Below are 17,795 nucleotides of genomic sequence, written 5' to 3'. Positions count from 1 at the left end.
CATACACTGAAGGATATTCAGGCAGCTCACTCAAAAGGAGGAGTGATAAGGCATTTTCTATAGGAAGGTGCTGAGGAAGTAAATTTTTTGCGCCACTCACCTGTGCCTTATTTGCATATGGTTACAATATTCTTTACTGCTCGGTTCATCTCTTGATTCTTGGCTCCCTGGTGCTAGTGTGTAGCATATCTGAGCTGTCAGGTCAATGTTCAAGACACACATCCTCCTCTTAATGTTAATTAATGCATATTTTCTGAGTCTATAATCTGGGTAAGCAACTTTTGCATGAATTTAGATGCTTAAGTGAATCCTGTTGACAGAATTTGGTTTGCACACTGTTAGAATTTAGCCAGGGTTCTTTAACTGTTGATATTTTCTAATGTTTTAAAAAAATTATTACAGCAAAAATTATAGGACTTTTGTGTGCCTTCTTTTTTTATTATTTTTCAAGCCACCTTGTCTGAAAGGCTTCCAGAGTAAACTATGACACTACTGAGATGTTTTTTTTTCGTGTATGACCTCTCATAAGGTGGAATTTGAAAGAGGAGAGCTGACATAGCTTCTTCCCTTTGTGGTTTTGTTGGAAGCTTGTTTCATATATAGAAATCAACTCAGAAAAGTACAATTTCAGATAATGAAGGCCTTTAAATAAAAAAGTTCAGGCCTTTTGTGAAAGGAGTGAAGTAGCCATTGCTACTTAAGATTTTGTTTAGAGCTTTTAATGACTTTGCTTCTGTGACCCACCTCTCTATCATTGAAGTGGTGTAAAGCTGACAACCAGTATTGCTTCAGAAGGTGATGTGAGAAGACACTGCAGTGTGAAAAATTACAATCATCTTAATGAAGAAGATTATTTCTAGAGATTGGTTTTTCCTAACTCCGAAGACTTCCAGTTTTGTAAGCCCTGTGTTTCTTAATGCAGTTCAGATGATGACCAAGTACGGGGTTTTTTTCTTGAAAACAGCTTTTATTTTTATCTGTTTTGGATTTTCCTTTCCAACCTCACTGGTTTCTTTTCCTTTACTAAATAATACTTTTCAGCCTATAATTCATACAGTTGTCAGCTATTCTAATTTCTTTGGGTTGTATCTGTAGATTGCACATTCTTGAAGTGTTTTGGTTATGTAAATATATTTATAGATTAAATATTAAAATTAGTCTACTTCATCTATCTACTGGTTTTGATGCATAGTCTTGCTTTTGTGAGACCATGAGCTTAGATCAGAAGAAATTGTGATTAGACTTCATCAAGCATTGTCTGTTCTGAGTGTAGGTTAACTGACAGCACATTTTAATATGTTAGCATTTTATTGAACAGTTAATTTTCTACAAAATTATACACTCCTTCACTTCTTCTGAAATGACACTGTGTCTAGGTGTGTAAAGCATTTAATTGTAATTTTAGAAAGGGTTTTGGCTTTTGTAGTTGAGGTTGTGGTCTTTCTACATTCTACCAATCCTGTTTGGACAAGTGCATTTATTCAGAAACTAAATCAATGTACCTGAAAATACATCCTCCATGTTTTTTTCCAGCAAAACATTTTAGGAACTCTACATACTGTTAAGTAGAGAGAGCTTTCAGATATCACAGTTCAGTAATTAGATTTTTCCATATAGGCATTAATGTTCAAATGCAGATGATTGAGTCGGTAGAGTTTCTTTCTTTCACTAGCAATTATTGCTAGTAGCGATGGTTTTGAGGGAGTATGATCCACATTATTGGTAATGATAATTTTTTTAGTATCTCCTGTAAACTACTAGAATATTAAAAATAAGAATAAGTAAAAAGGTATTTGGGGTGCTGCTACATCTCTTTAGTAGATATCTGTAGGATATCCATTACACCAAAACCTTATGGACCAGTAGATTAACACAGTCAGTAACCCACTTGATAGTAGAAAGGAGCAGTAGATCAGTTAGAAATCTTTCTCTGAATCTTCCTTAGATCTCCAGCCAGCACAAGTGTGTCAGTACTACCTTGATTGCAGGGGTTCATACATAGATTCTAAATAACATAGGAATTACCAATTTTGCTTCTTTATCTCTTTGTCAAGAATATCAGCTCTGCAGGTGAATCTCCTGAACTGTTTCACAATTCACAGAACGCTGTAGTCTGTTTGGTAAATTGAGCATTAGTTTTCATCTATTCATCTATTACTTTGATTGTCTGCATGAGATAGGTAGGAGTTGCATCTTCTACTTTTTTTTTTTAGAAGATGCATGTACAACCCTTGCTTGGTATACAGCAGTTCTTATTACCCTGTGAATATTTGTACATCTGAGCAAAGACAAAAGCAAATGTTTTTAGAGCAAAGCGTTGAGGTTAAAAAAAGTCAAGTTTGTTTGCCTTTAATTAAAAAAAAAAAAAAAGAAAAAGGAAAAAACTGGTATTTGAAGCTCGCTAGAATGTAGCCATTGTTCTGACTCTTCAGGCTCCCAAACAAGATTTCCTGGTTTTAAGGGCTATTTTTAACCTTAACTTTTGGTGGTCTCACTTACTGCTTAGATCTTTCATGCTAACGATGTTGTTAATCATTGATAAGGGGTTAGGGGGATTGATCAAATAAGAGAAGTTGTGTATTGGATGATTTGATTGATCAGTCTGATACCATGACAGTTATATTGTTTAATTCCTTTTATTGTCTTTAATAAATCCAGCTTTCAGGGGATGTGACTATATCTGCATACCTGCTTGCTGCAAGATGAATATTAGCTTGCAGTTCCCACTTGGATGTTCAAATTATTGTGAGGTTTTTGGTTTGTTTGGTTTGGGCTTTGGTGTTCTCTTCCTTTGTTTTGGGTTGTTTGTTTGGTTTGTGTTTGTTTGTTTTTCTAATCTAGGATGAAACAGGTGCCTATTTAATAGACAGAGACCCAACCTACTTTGGGCCAGTGCTGAACTATCTCAGACACGGAAAACTGGTTATTAACAAGGACCTAGCTGAGGAAGGTAAGACATCTCTAAATATCTCGTTTGCTTGCCACTTGCTTATTATTTTCACTTCTTTTGAATCACCAAAATTAGCTTAGAACAAGATGGCAAACCTTAACCAGTGTAGCATTTCTATCTGTTTCAAGCAAAACTGATAAGTATCATGCACTTATAGTTTATGGTGTTATTTGAGCATTTTGAGTACAATTCTTGATTTCACAACCCCCATTCTCAGTTGGAACATAAGTATTCAAACAAGAGGGGGGATGCCTTTTATTGTGTAATCTTGTATCTTTCCTGTGTAACTGTGAAATATTTGGGTTTAGTTCTCTTTAAGCAAAAGAATGCTGCCTAGGAAGCAAGCTTTAGAAGATGTAAAGCAAACTAAAAGTGAAGTTCTGGCATTGTTCAGATGTGTGGAATATGCTTTTAACGACTGAATTCTGTGCCCAGCTTCTCCCTCCTTGTTCCCAGTTTGTATCAATTTTACCCTAATGGAGGATGACTTTTAAAACATACAGTAATAAAACTGTATTGATAGCATATTGAAGAAATTTATCAAAGAGTAATACAATTTAACAATACTAGGGGGAAATAGTGTGAAATTTAATTTCCATGTGAATTAGTTGAGCATTAGGTAAGCACAGTTAAGCATACTGCGTGTGGAGAACAGGTAGGCCTTGAACATGTGAGTAGAAGCAGTATATATCTTCAAGCTTTTGTTTCAGACTCTAAGATCTCAAATGACAGGAAGAAAAATTTTATGCTTGCTAGCAGCTGCAGAGATTTTTCAGTAGGATTATTTAAATTTCTCTTTTGCATTCCAGCCTGAGGCAGGGCCTGAGGTATGGTAGTCTTAGTAGTCTGCTATGGAACGGTATCTGTGCGCATTTTTTTGTTTCTTATCTTGTTCTGTATATGAAGTGGCATCGGTTTTCTTTGGGATTTTTTTAGGGCAATTTTTTAGAATGAGCCAAACATTGAATTACATGTACCTGAAAGAAGCCAGAATTGTTAGGTTGGTGAACTGCCTTATCATAGAGAAAAGTAAATAATTTTCTGTAGCTGTTGAGAAGATAATCTTATGAACTGGTTGGTGATTTTGGCCTGGAGTCTTTAGTTATACTGTCTTCCCAAAAACTGTTTTCATACTAGGTGTACTGGAAGAGGCTGAATTCTACAATATCACATCTCTAATAAAACTGGTAAAGGACAAAATAAGAGAAAGAGACAGCAGAATCTCTCAGGTGAGGCTGTTTTCTTGTGTTCTTTTGATTATTTGTTCTATGACAAGTAGTGGGTTCCATTTGTTTTTTTTATGTATCTCCCGATTTCCCCAGTAAGATACTGAATGGCTGCCTCCATCACTGGATGATCTGGAACCACTAGTATACAAAGATTAATATTCTTAATTGCTGACTCCTGCCAGTTTGCTTACAAACTTAACAGATCTCTTTCAAAAACTGAACACATTCTAAGTAATTGTTCCAAAATGTTTGGTAATAGTAGAATTTGTCATAATATCATTTCTGGAAATAGTTATGTTAGAGAACAGGTTTTGTAGAGCATAGCTTTCTCATTGACTTTTAAATGTTCTGGATATAATGGGGTTGCCTAACTATGCTATAACTGCTGTTTATACAGTATGTTCATGCAGCGTATATACATACAGATGCTGTTTAGTTCCTGTCGTGTTTTTGTAGCAAAGTTGCTTTCTTTATTTGTAATGCTCTGTGATTGAGAAGGTTGCCTCTTCTCATAGCAGCTCATGTTCTCCATGAAAGTGAATATGGTGAAGTTTGTTCATTAACTCTGTTTCTCAGGTAACTGGTAACTTCCCTGGTAGCTGATTCTTCATGGAGATACTACAAACTTACATTGTTATTGACAAATTTCTCTTTAAGCTAGGTTGTTGGATCGCAGGGGGGCTCTGATAGCATTTACTATTTGTCTCAGCTACAATGGCCCTAGTTATTCATTGCTCTGGATGGGTTCAAAATGGTGTTGCTTACCATTTCTAGAGAGTAAGGGCAACTTCAGACAAGTCACAAACATAGTGAATTCCATGCCCTGTTGAGCATCTTATATTTCTTCTTGAAGGTGCCAGTCAAACATGTATACAGAGTGCTGCAGTGTCAGGAAGAGGAACTCACTCAAATGGTTTCCACAATGTCTGATGGCTGGAAATTTGAACAGGTAAAAAATCCCTATGGGATATAGTTAACACAGTCTTCTAAGAAATGAGTATGAAGTACCTTTTGTGAAAGAGGACTATAAATTGAATTCCATGCATCTTTTTCTATTCAGTCATTTTCAAAATTTGGATAAACATACACAGCGAAGTTAAAATGTGATATTTGTGTTTGCATTTATCATAAAACAAAAGAAAAACTCAGCTTTCCAGGAGGTAAATTTTGCTGACTTTCTATAAAAACATCTGCAACGTCTGAAATGTAATTCTTCAGTGTCTACTCATGAGCAGCTGAAGGGTGAATCAACCAGAATTAACTTATAACTTCAAGTTTATGTGAATGATAGGTTAGATATGAAGAGCTCTGGGTAAAAGAGATGAGCTTGGGAGATAAATGTTTGCCAGGCCCAAAGAGTGGTTCTTCAGATAAAAAAACCTGATACATAAAGGAGGATGGATTTTACCTGTGTAGATATGAAGCTTGATAGCTGTGAGCTATGTGAATGTTTTTGTTCTTTGCAGTGCATAAAAATAGCTTTGTGTGTACATTCAAGAACACATTGTAAAATTGCAAGATCTATCTGTTATCTTTGATAATTTCTATAAGTAAGAAATGAACTGTACAGCTGCTTTATCCTTCACATTTCTAATCCAGCAGAGTATTTAAAGTGCATTGGAGCAATGAATCTGTTAACTCTGAAACACAAGTGTTCATCTGCTAGCATCTTTTTCAGTGTCTGATGCTTACAATAGGAGAAATTGAAATAAGCACAAGCCCATTATCCTGTGTGGTCTCACTGTAATAACACAACAAAGCAACGTTTAAGAAATGTTTATGACATAAAGGTGAAGGAGAACATTTTATTTATATTTGACAAAATGTGTAAGGTGCTGGTAACGTGGAGACAGTCATGAGCAAATAGAATAAACAGACACAGAGCAAGCCTTTTATGCTTCAGTACTCCACTTCAAGTGTTACCAGGTCTGTTTGCCACGCCACAAGCTAAGTGTTAAGTCCCTGAAAAAAACTCACTTAATACACTACTGTTTTTTGACTAGTGCAGGGAAAAAGGTTTTTCAACATTCTCTTTTGTCAGGAGAAACTAACTTTCATTACAAATAGAGCTCCTTTACTTCTTAGCAGCTTAAATGACACCATATCTTTTACCTATCCTTAACCCTTCAGGGATATTTTATTTAGGAGTAATACTGCTTTGACAGTGCAACTGCTGAAAGACCTATTATAATCTCTTTTAGAACTGGAATAATCCACTGGTTCTCTTGGACGTTACATCCTTGTTTCATCCAGCTGTCTCCCTACTTCCTCCCTCTCCCATGTCGAATATTTTTAGACACATAGTTTGAAGTAGATAAACAGAACAGCTGTATGATCTCATAATACTTAGCGTCTCATTACCTCACACTAGCCCATTCCCTCCTTTGTACTCACTTGAAACAGGATTAGAATATTGTGCATAAACAGTTTTATTGTAAATACCTTCAAACACTGTAGCATTTGGTATTTTTTTAAGCCCATGCTGCTCAGCAGCATGCTTTCCTTCAGAAGCAGTCTTTGGGCTGGTTCCCACCATGCTCTGTACGTGAAAAAAGATGGACTCATCAGCTTTTTCAGAGGAGTGATATTTTTACAGATTAAGAGTCCTTGTGCTCTGAGCCACATATAACATGTTCAAGTGGTTGGTTTTGAAAAAATGTTTTTTTACGCTTAGCATTTCAAAATTTTATAGTTAAATATGATTGTATGCGGTTATTAAATAGGAGTGGAAGGTGCTGAACTGTTGGTGCACTAATGCAGATGTATTGATGCCCTTTTCCAAAGAACACATTTGAAAGCTCTGCTAGAATAGTACAATTATGTATTAGTCCCAGTCCAAAATCTATTACCAAAAATTATGCTGCCCCACTTTCCTGAGTTATTTTGTAGAGGATTTTTAGCTTCAATTGTTGCCTCTTCAGTCAATCAGAAAAAAACCCAGTATTTTGGCAATACAACAGAATAAAAAACTGTGGGCAATACAAAGTGGCTAAATAGAAATGCTTTAGACAGCAGCGGCATTGATCATGTATATTTTAATGATTAATGTAACCTGAGTCTGGCACCATAATGCAGTCGTAAGTTTGTTTACTGTATGAGGAGGATGGTGTTTAACTGCTGTCTTCAAAATTATTCACACACAATAGCAGGATATAGATAAAGTTACTATTTGTGGGCCTTCTCATCTGTTGTAATCTCCAGTTTTCTCAGAATAGGCAATTGTTGTCTAACTCTTCACATAGAAATTAAGTTCTAATCTCTCTAAAGTGCACTGAAAAGCTATACTTCAATTTAAATGGGCTAGGAATTGCCTTGTGTTATTAAGGCAAAATATGTTTTGTGATAAGAGGTTGAGAAATTTAGCTGCGGTTGAATTTTAAATTATTAGATGTTTGGCCAGTGTTCTTGGTAGTGATTTTTGTGGGAACAAGACAATTTTTTACATTCCAGTTATTTTCTTGGATCTTCTGTAAATTACTCTTTCTAAAACTAATCTAGACCACTCAACGTTTTTTCCTCTCGTTGACTTCTTATGTTTCCTTAGCTGTATTTTATCAGTAGTTGCAACAAGATGAAGCTCTTTAATACCCAGGCTTTATATATTGCTTTACATAACGCCCTCCAGTCTTATATTCATGCTGCCTTCTCCACTTGTCAGTGTATGACAGGAAAATAATGGTTACTTTTATAACGCACCAAAATTTGTTTGTTTTTCAGAGTAGTTGGCTATAACACAGTTATATGGGGAGTTTTCTGTCTTCTTATCAGTAATTCTTGACTTCCATTTAAATTAAAAAGGGCTTTGCAACTGCTGCCTCAGTAAATTTTAAGTTGAAATGAAAGTTGTAGCTTGATAGCAACCTGTTCCAGTGGCGAGTAAGTGTTACCTGAATGTTTGAGCTCATCTGCTACTTGTACAATTTGGATAACGGTATGTACCTCAGCTTTACAAAGGTTTCTTTTTGTGTTTTGCTTTGATTGGTTATTTCAGCTTATCAGTGTAGGTTCCCAGTACAGCTGTGGCCGGGCTCAGCAGTCAGAGTTTCTGCTGATAGTGTCACGGGAAGTGAAAGGGGAAGAGAGATGCTTCCAGAAATGCTGCAGTGAGGTGTGTCACACCATTCTTTTTGCCCTCACAGTGATATGCTTGGCCTCCTTGCGTTTCTGCTGCTTTCAGATCATTCCACTTTTTTTCTGGATGTACAGCACATAGTAGTTTGTGTGTATTTGTGACTGGCTTTTATTTATATTCACGATATTTCATTACACATTATGAATGTCCACATTGTAAAAATAATAGAAAAACAACCGAACAAAAATCCCTCGGTTATTTAGTTCAAGGTTTTTCTTAGGGAGAGTTCTTACTTCCACAATAGCTTCTTTTCCTTAAATTTTCCTCCAAAATTAACAGCCTTTGATCAATACTTGTTAAGTAAGAGGTACAATTCAAACGTAAGGAGCCCTAAAAATACACCTTTGAGTTCAGTGGATCCAGAAGGGGACTTTTCTGGTAAACTAGGAAAATGATTATTTCATCCACCAAAGTTAAGTTCTGAGTTTGAACCCTTTTTTTCTGGTAACTCAGAACTTAACTCTTTTTTTAGGTGAATGAAAGATGTTAAAATTTGAATAACGAGTAACAGGAGTTTTTATATGTAAAATATGGAGGAGTGAGGGGAGAGCAAATTAGACAGTTTTAAATCTTGTGTCAAGTTGAAAAAACGTGCTGGGTGTTACCTTGGCTTTACTGTTTTGTTGTTTTGGGGTTTTTCCATCTTGGGAAATTTTCTTGAAATCCAAATGGAGAATCCTAGCTTCGTTAATTCTCTTTTTTTTTCATCCCTCCTTTTCCCCTTGTTCTTCTTTTTTGATTGCTGTGTTACTTACAAATATTTGTGAGTTTGGGAAGGATTTTTTGCTCTCAGTAACGTTGGAGGCAGTTTCTGTTTCTTTAAATATCTGTGCTACACTTTGAAGTGTTGTATGTGAATTTATTTGGGAACCTGGTACTCTGTATTTTTTTTCATCAACAAAATGCCTGGAGTACTTGTTCTTTTTCTTGCAACATATATGGTTATTTAGTCTGAAAGATGAGTATAACATTATGAAGATAACATGATAGTGAAACGGCTTAATAAAAACAAACCTTTGCTTGTGACTTTATATGGACACATAATCATGCAATACTAGATTTGAAACCCGGACTGTTACCCAGCCTTATAGCAGAATCTGCTTTCAATGTACCAAGCACTATCTGTTTCTTGCAGTTGTATAGGTAACATTTGGAATGTGAAATGTGGGTGTTTCATACTTCCGGCAACAGAGAAAGAATTGTGGCTTGTAAGTGATGTGTAGGGTACAGGCAGAATGATGTTATTCATGCGTTCATGTCCTGGATAGCTCAAAGTAAAAGACAGCATTGTAAAATGGAAGGTGGGGAGGACAGTGAAGAAATTAATGCAGGTATAAAATAAAATAAAAATTATAATAAAAAAAAATCTTTGAAGTCTGACTATTGCATTAAGAGACCTAAAATAAATACTCTTTCAGGCCTGGTGTCAGTCATCAGTGCTGAGTTTTAAGAGCTGATATGTATGTATCTTCATAAACTTTTGCAAATCCTTTGGGAAGGCAGAATAAATGTTTAAAAGGCATAGAGTCATTTCTTAGATTCATACAACTTGATTCTGTAAAAAAAAATTGAGTGGACTATTTTCTTTGATTTTATTAGGTGATAGTATAATTAAAAATTTTGAAAGGACCGTTTTTTCAAGCTTTCTAGTTGAAACAAGGGGTTCACCACATCTGAAATAGAAGCAGTAATATTCAAAGTACAAGAATATTGAAAATAGAATTTGAGAATAATTGTTACAGAATTTACTTGGTTTTGAGGATTAGAGCATCACAAAATAGAGAAGAAAATTACTAGTGGTGAATAGGAAAGTTAGTTAAAATTAGTAACTCCAGTGGTAAGCAGAGGAAGAAGGAAGATGAAGAAGAAGAAGATTGGGCTGCTGTTTGTGCAGGCTGGAGTGGTTATCTGAGATAGCAATACTGTTGCTGATTTGTCTGGTAAATATATCATATAGATTTTGAATCAATATTATTAAAACAATGCAGCAAATCTGTATAGGCATGTTACTGAAATGTGTCTGGTTTAGAGATCTGTCTCAGTTCAGTTAGGCATGAGATTAGCTCACTTCAAAAATAAAGTTCCTTATTATGAGACAGGAAATTCCTTCTTGTGATTTCTTTTCAGGAGAATTGTGATCTCTATTAGCACATCAAGCAATAACTATATTTCTTTTGATTTAATAAAAATAAAAGTAATGTTGCTTTCCCATTCTTTAACCCTTATGTCATGCAAGCAGTAATGGATCCTTATCTAATGAATTTTCTGTGATAAGTCGCATTGGCATTTTCCTGTGCTCAGTTCTGGTGCTGTTGGGGCTTACAGGGATGCTTAAATAGGATCACACTGCTTTAGTAAGGAGTGTAATGAAACAAGCCATGGAAGGAAAAAACCAATGCAGAAAAATAGATATATGTATGTATACGTACATATGCGTATATATATAAAAGCGTACGAATCTATGGAATTTACCATTTCACCATGTTATTTTATCCTTCCTTAAGTTCTTGGTAATTTAAGCTACATGAAGCAAATGTGGCTTCAAAACAAAAACAGTTTGTCCTTTCAGAAAGTCTGAGAAACAGTAGGCTGGATAATCTGAAATCCTTTGACCTGTTCTTCATACCTCAGATTACTCTGATGTGTTGTGGCTTCTTTTGGGGTGTGGGATGGTGGTGGTAGTGTGGGGGCAGATGGACATGACAGGGATAGTCTTCCAGTTTATCAGCATCCTTCTTAAACTGTAGTCACCAATACTGGGAACAGTGAAGTGACTTTTGGAATAGGAGTGCTAAAACGTATTTCTGATCTCAGTTCCCGACAAAACAGTTCAGTTCTAATCTGCAATCATTTTCTGTTGTTTCTTTTTCTGCCATCACCCTTGTTGATCATTTCAGAAAGCTACAATGACATTTCTAGCATACAGTTGCTACTATGCAAATGCTACATTTTTGACTGCACACATATCAAACTGCTTATGAGAGCATTGTGAGTTGGAGTTTTGAGGAACTTAGGTCTCATTCTGCAAAAGTGACTTTATCAGCTGTTCAGTAGTGGCAAAACGTCATTTGATGTTTTGCAGTCAGCTAAATTGATAGTCCTATCCAACTGGCTAAAAATATTCAATTTGCCATGTCTCCTAAAAAAAGACTTATGTGCAATACGTTGATTTACATGATTGGATTATGAAGAATTTGTTAGTAGCTATCAAGTGAAGACCTGTCAACCTGGTTGAAGCAGGATTGATGATTTGGCTGATGTTTGGGTCTTGTATGGTATCTACTTTCAGAGAGGTCATTTGTTTCTTTAGAGTGTCAATAAGTAAAGAAGTATTTTTCCTTCTGGTAGTTAACATAGCTTACCTGATAACTAGTCCTTGCCATTTTCCAAGAAGAAGAGTCAACTGTATATTAATTAAATCGTATGCTTGAATTCTTCAAACTTCAGAGAAGGTGAATTTTGAGTGGCTTTATTTAAATATGTATGCAATTTTTTTTTTATGTTTTCTAGCCTTTAAGTGGGTTAAAAATGTTGTTTAATGTCCTACCTTTTACCTTAATAATTGACACAGTTACCGTATTTGTACGAAATGGTTTATAATTGCTATATAATGTATAGTGTAAACTTTGTACCACTTTGTTGGGTTTAAAGCAACTTAATTGCTTTTATTTTCTGAAAATCTGTGCATATTTTTTGTTGATAGGAAAGACAATCAACAAATCATCTTAATATACAAAGTAAATTTGAGTTGATTTTCCAGCTTTTCAGTAGACTTTCTTAGTCCATCTTGTGCAACTAGTTACTCTGTGGGGTTCATGATTCTGTGTTGCACAAATACCTTATGGTGCAGACTGCAGAGTATTCATTGTGAAAGAGTAGCTGATTTAACATCTCAAGGTAAATAATGTCTTTATATCCATTGGTGCTTCTAGAAAACCTGGGTGTTTGTAACTTCATTACACAATTCTGGTTGAAAAAATGTCTTTGACGATAATTTTTGCCTGTGTTCATTGCTCTTTATATATATATTTTGCAGAACTAGAGTGATGTTAGAAGAGGAAGAGGCAGGGAAGGTTTCTGGTGATCACATTCAGTGTAGTTAAAGTACGTAATTTGAGAATGATGAATTTTGATGGGCAGTGCTGCTCATGGAAAGCTGAGCCTTGTATGCTGTAATATCATCAGGCTCCAAAAATTTTTGACAGTGCCTAGGCCTGACATCAAGTTGATTCATCATGTAGACACACTGCCTACTACTCTTTGTAGACATTGACTCTGTCCATCTGTAGAAGTGCTTGCTTGGCTGTCTTACTGCAGTCCAGGAACATCTGAACATCTCTCTCCTCTCCATAGAAAGTACAGTGAGACTTTGTTTTCTTCTAACAGTGCTATATGGAAGCTACTTTTCACCTTGGTCTAACTTCAGTTTTTGTTGGGGGAATAATTTTATCCCTTATGTGCAAACTCTGGATCAGGATTTCATCTTGGCTTCATCTTTCATGCTTTAACAAATCTTTTACTCTCTTTGGTGTTCTGCTAGACTAAGGGTAGCACACTATTTGTCTTTACAGAGGTAACTGCAGTGTTTAGAAAAATAAGTTAGGCCTTTTCTATGTGGCCATTTCTAGAGCACTTAAATGGTACAGTAGAAATTGGGGAATAGGGCAGTCTTATTGTATATGTGTGGTGATTTGGTAGATAGATTAAATATAGTTTGGGTAATGACAAATTGACACAGTGTATCTGTGCAACAGTTTTATTTTTAGGATTTTGATCTGTGTCAGTAGATCTGACATTGTAAAACATACATTATCTTGTGCTTTTGAAATAAAACTTTAAAATAAATGAACCAGCTACATCTGAATTGAATCTGGCTTGGAAAGGCAGGCAAGCATGTAAAGCTTCTAGCATATTAGGTAAGTGTATTGTGTGTAAGGTAAGACAATTTCTGCCATTTGGTAAACATGCTGCATAAGAAGTAGTAGTGATGTTGAGTATATTCTTCTTTCTCAGTAAATTGTCATTTATCATTCAATGTAGAGACTGTAGAAACTTGTAAATATGTCACATTTCATTATACATGGCTTCTGCTTGTAGCACTTCCTTGATTAACTTCCTTGTAGCAGTACGTATGAATTTCAGATGTTAATCTTGATGTCCCACCATACCGTGTCTTGTTGTTTTCCAATCAAATGCAAATATTGTGTTTGTTCATTCAAAATATGTTTTAATAGAAATACCATTATTCTGTAAGTACTGATGGGTATCCCTTCAGGCTAAAGAGGATCCTGCATGCAGCCATTTACATGTTAAATCATGCCACATTAAGATACTGCATATAAACTTTAGAAATTAACTTTGGAGGATAGGAAGGTTTCTAGTAAATAACAGAAACAGGGAACAGGCTACTTCTTCACTGGCCTGCCTCCAGAGTCTTTTCTTTCACAGTGAATCATTAATTCTGTAACTGTTTAAAAATAACCTGTGTGTATCTTATCATCAGAGTATGTATTGTCAATGTATTTGTCAGCATCAGAACGTATTTGCATTGAAGTGCAGAATCATGCTTCAGGCACAGCCTACAGTCTGAACCGTGAGGAATGTTTGTACTAATCATGAGACTTTATGGAATTTGTTTTATGTGGGGATACAACTGACTTTTTTTTTAAATTTTCATCTTTCAGCTGGTCAGTATTGGTTCTTCCTATAACTATGGCAATGAAGATCAGGCTGAATTTCTGTGTGTTGTCTCAAAGGAATTGCATAACACTCCTTATGGCACAACCAGTGAACCCAGTGAAAAAGCAAAGGTGAGTTACTAGGCACTGGACTAAAGAAATTGTGTTGAATTGAGTGGGCCACACAAGTCATGATAGATCTACCTCTGTTGTAGACTATTACTTCATTGTCCCCCCATTTTTTCCCCCCTTGTTCAAGACTAATAATGATTCCCCGTCCATTGTATGAGGGACTGTAAATGGTACAATCAGCATGCATTTGTTATGCATGCCCAAATTATTTAAATACAATACTCTGTACTTTTTCAGGACCTGTTTTTTTTCAGGTATTGGCAAATACTTGCTCTTTACAGCTGAGAAACTAGGTTTTGTTTATTACTCAACATATAACACTGGTTCAGTTAAAAACTGTTTTTCTTGCTTGACCTCTGCTGAAGAAATCTTACTGTTGAGAATGGAACTTGAAAGATGCTATCTCTGTAAAAGTCATGTGCAATAAAATGAGGGTACTTGTTAATGTTTCTAGGGTTCTACCAAGTTTAATTTCTGTAACCAGCTTTATAATAAGATTGTAATGGGCATAGTATCTTAGCATTTTACTCAGCTGTATTTCAGAATTTGTACAAAGGAAAATGTAAAACCACAGCTGACTAATCATAAGGCAGAGCAGTTCTGTAATGTAAGTGTACTCAGAGTCATGAATGGTGAACAGCTTTTATCATTGTATTGCTGCTTTGTATGAGGAGATGATTACAGACAAACTGGATACATCTGTAGTTGTCTAAAAAGCTTTTGATTTCCTTTATGTAGATGGAAAACAATTGATAAATCATCAAAGCTTGCTTTTTCAAAAATCGCCTTCAAAGAAATTGGTTTTGAAATAATGCTAAGAATGGGTCTGAGTCTTGGTATTGAGGCCTCAAATAGATAAAACTTCATTACTTTCTATGCTTATGCAGCTACACATATGGAATAATTTTATAATTTGAACTATAGAAATACTCTAAGCTGTATGTTGGATTCCTAGTGAAACGAGTAATTTAAGTTCATCACTGTTGAGATAAAGCTTCCAAAGAGTTGTAGAGGATTAATGTAGTTGGGGGTAAACACACACACACCACCACAATGAAATAATAGTGAAACTGGGTAAGCCATGACTTCCTCTTTCAAAACCCTAGTTAAGGTCTGGTTTTGCCAGGATGCTTGAGGGAGACTTTGAAAGTTGACATGTTAGAGGTGTGTGGTAATAATTTAGGGCTGAGCTATCTACCTGAAATAAAAAGTAGAATTCTAGTGCCTAATCAAGATCTTCATAAGGAGTGGCAGTGCATCTCTAGTAGTTGCCAGAACTATGTTGCATCCTTGATGTAATAGAAAATATGGGTCAAAAATAAGTGTTAACGACAAAAACCAAAAGCTAGTTGAGACTGCATTACAACTGTGTAAATGGAGTAGCGCTAAGAGAGGCTGTCTTAGACGTCTTCATTAGTGTGCTGCTTGGTCATTATTTCAGAGAAGAGAGCAGAGCATCATTTGACCACTGTGATGAATAGTAATTACTGTTAATTTTTGTTGGAGGTTCCCTCCTTTTGTCCTGGAAGAGTTAAGCTGTTCCTAGCAATTAATAGGCGATACATGAAGAATAATTCTATTATATATTAAGTTTCTAAAAGATCATATTTTTGTATATAGGTATATGTTGTGACCAGGAAAAAAAGGAAAAATCATGTATTTTTTTCTTGAGAGGTTTCTGACAGCTGCGTTCAGGGGTCTTGACTTTGGGAGATGTTGTCTCCATAGTTCCCTCTTAGCAAGCATTTTCCTCTCGCCTCGGTAGTGTCCGACTTGGTCTTCATGAAGTTCATATGATTGAAATTCTGGTATCCACCTTTATATACAGAATAATATGTTCGTGTACTGGGACTGACTTACAAGAAACTCCTCCTATTACTTTTACAGCAGATTGAGTTAGAGAAGGAAAAAAAACCAAACTGCCAATATGTATTTTTTATTGACAAGCACTTCAGTTTTAGTTAATAGTCCTGGATTTTTAGAATGGGAGAAAGTATCTTCTGATAGCCATCTAATCATGCTTCATCTTCATTCCTTCTTAGGGACTTTTTTCTTGTGTTTTCTTTTTTTAGTTAACAGCAAATAAGTTATAGACAACTTCTGTGTAACCTTCTAATACACCTAAACAAAGAAAATTCATCTTAAATGGTTCCATTGGCTTTTACTGGTAGCCATGGCACAACCAAAAGATAAGCTGTATTCCCACAAGCAGTATTCTCTTTCAAACCACTTTATGGACCTGACTGTTGGCTTCTATCTGCTGACTTCAGGATGTTTGGAAGAGGAAATTGTCATGATATCTGTTACGTTCCTTCTTGAAATGGTCAGCTGTCATACTTTTTTATACAAAGAGTGGAGGTCCCAGGTAAAAGTAAATAAATGTCATTGCCACATGCTTCAGGTGTAAGTGGAATTTACTTTTTTGCAGCTCTGACTCACTTGCAATCTCTTCTTTTCCCTTCCTTCTTCTATACGTGCTGCATGCTGCATGACCAGAGTGAGGATGAAGAAACGGATTACGATATGAATGACTCAGATTAAGTGTAAATGTCATGGTGAGCACTAGCTGCCCTAGGATTTTAACCAGATTCTTTTCTGCCCCATCCAATTCCCACCCCCACTAGTGCTGTCCTTCAGCTAGTCCTGGTGGTGTGTGTGTGTGTGTGTGTTTGTGATTATAGTTGTGGCATGGTTGGCAAAGGTAGAATTTGTGTTCTGGATATTGCTTCTTTGACAGAATAATTAGTGTTGCTTTTATAAACTGTATTGTGAGTAGTACCTTAAAGCTTTGATGAGAAAGAAAGTTCTTAATGTAGATTCTAGAGCCAGAATTGCTTTTTATTCATTCATTTCTTTCTTATTTTATGTGCACCATCTTTTCTGTCAGATAGGTTTTTTACATGTAGAGGCGTGTGATACAAACTTACTGTATACATTTTCAGTAAATGTCTGATTTGGCAATAATTTAACAAACTTGATTGAAGTGCAGCATAGTCCAAAGGTGGTCTTAACTGATAATTTTGAAATAAGGATTTTCTTAGTAAAGATGTGGCAAATATAAGTAAATAGTGTGATCTTGGTGCTGCAGTGGTATTTATCACAGGAAACAACTCTGGGGAGGGATCCTTTCCGCTGTAGTTTGACATCTTATTGAAGATCAAGTTACATTAAAAGTCACAAGTGGAAGAGCACAAAAAAAGCTGCATCTGAAAAAACAACTTAGGCACTTTTCCTAATGTGTCTTTAAGTACTATTCATATTTATTCCACTCTCTAGTTTCTAGAAGATAACATACATTGAATTTTCAATGGTATGATGTGGGTGGTCACTTGAGCCTGTATAAATTGAAGATATTTACCATCGCATGAGATGAAACTTTGGCTTCTCACCTATACACCTGACCTTTGTAGCTGTAAAGCAGCCTTAACACTTATCTCTGAAGTTTGGACAATGCTGTCAGATACATGGCGTGATTTTTGAGGTTGACTTGTGCAAGGCCAGGATCATCACTTAATGTTTCTTGTGGGTCCCTTCCAGCTCAGGATATGCTGTGATTCTATGAAGTCACTGCACATGGCTGAAAAAGAACCTATATTATTTTCTGAAATGATGCATACAGAAGCTACTGCTTTTGCCAGGTCTTCAGGAATGGCTGAAAGGAATCAATCGAATCT

The 17,795-nt window shown here is 35.8% G+C and overlaps 1 protein-coding gene across 3 annotated transcripts in view; it reads left to right on the top strand.

Moving 5' to 3' along the window:
* KCTD5 (potassium channel tetramerization domain containing 5) overlaps window positions 1-17,795 on the top strand; it is a 32,011-nt gene that overhangs the window by 4,709 nt on the left and 9,507 nt on the right. The window contains exons 2-7 of one of the 3 annotated variants that reach the window (XM_036392328.2): window positions 2,842-2,950; window positions 4,088-4,179; window positions 5,033-5,128; window positions 8,171-8,287; window positions 13,996-14,121; window positions 16,618-17,355. In XM_036392328.2, the coding sequence (XP_036248221.1) occupies window positions 2,842-2,950; window positions 4,088-4,179; window positions 5,033-5,128; window positions 8,171-8,287; window positions 13,996-14,121; window positions 16,618-16,662 (585 nt within the window). In that variant the 3' untranslated portion in view covers window positions 16,663-17,355. Of the gene's footprint in view, window positions 1-2,841; window positions 2,951-4,087; window positions 4,180-5,032; window positions 5,129-8,170; window positions 8,288-13,995; window positions 14,122-16,617; window positions 17,356-17,795 lie in introns of those variants that run through there. The other 2 variants (XM_036392330.2, XM_036392331.2) reach the window with 2 other exon arrangements.

This window comes from Molothrus ater, chromosome 16 (assembly GCF_012460135.2).
Source record: "Molothrus ater isolate BHLD 08-10-18 breed brown headed cowbird chromosome 16, BPBGC_Mater_1.1, whole genome shotgun sequence".
NCBI lineage: Eukaryota > Metazoa > Chordata > Aves > Passeriformes > Icteridae > Molothrus > Molothrus ater.
The sequence above is the reverse complement of the archived record's forward strand: the minus strand, read 5'-3'. Positions and strand labels throughout refer to the sequence as shown.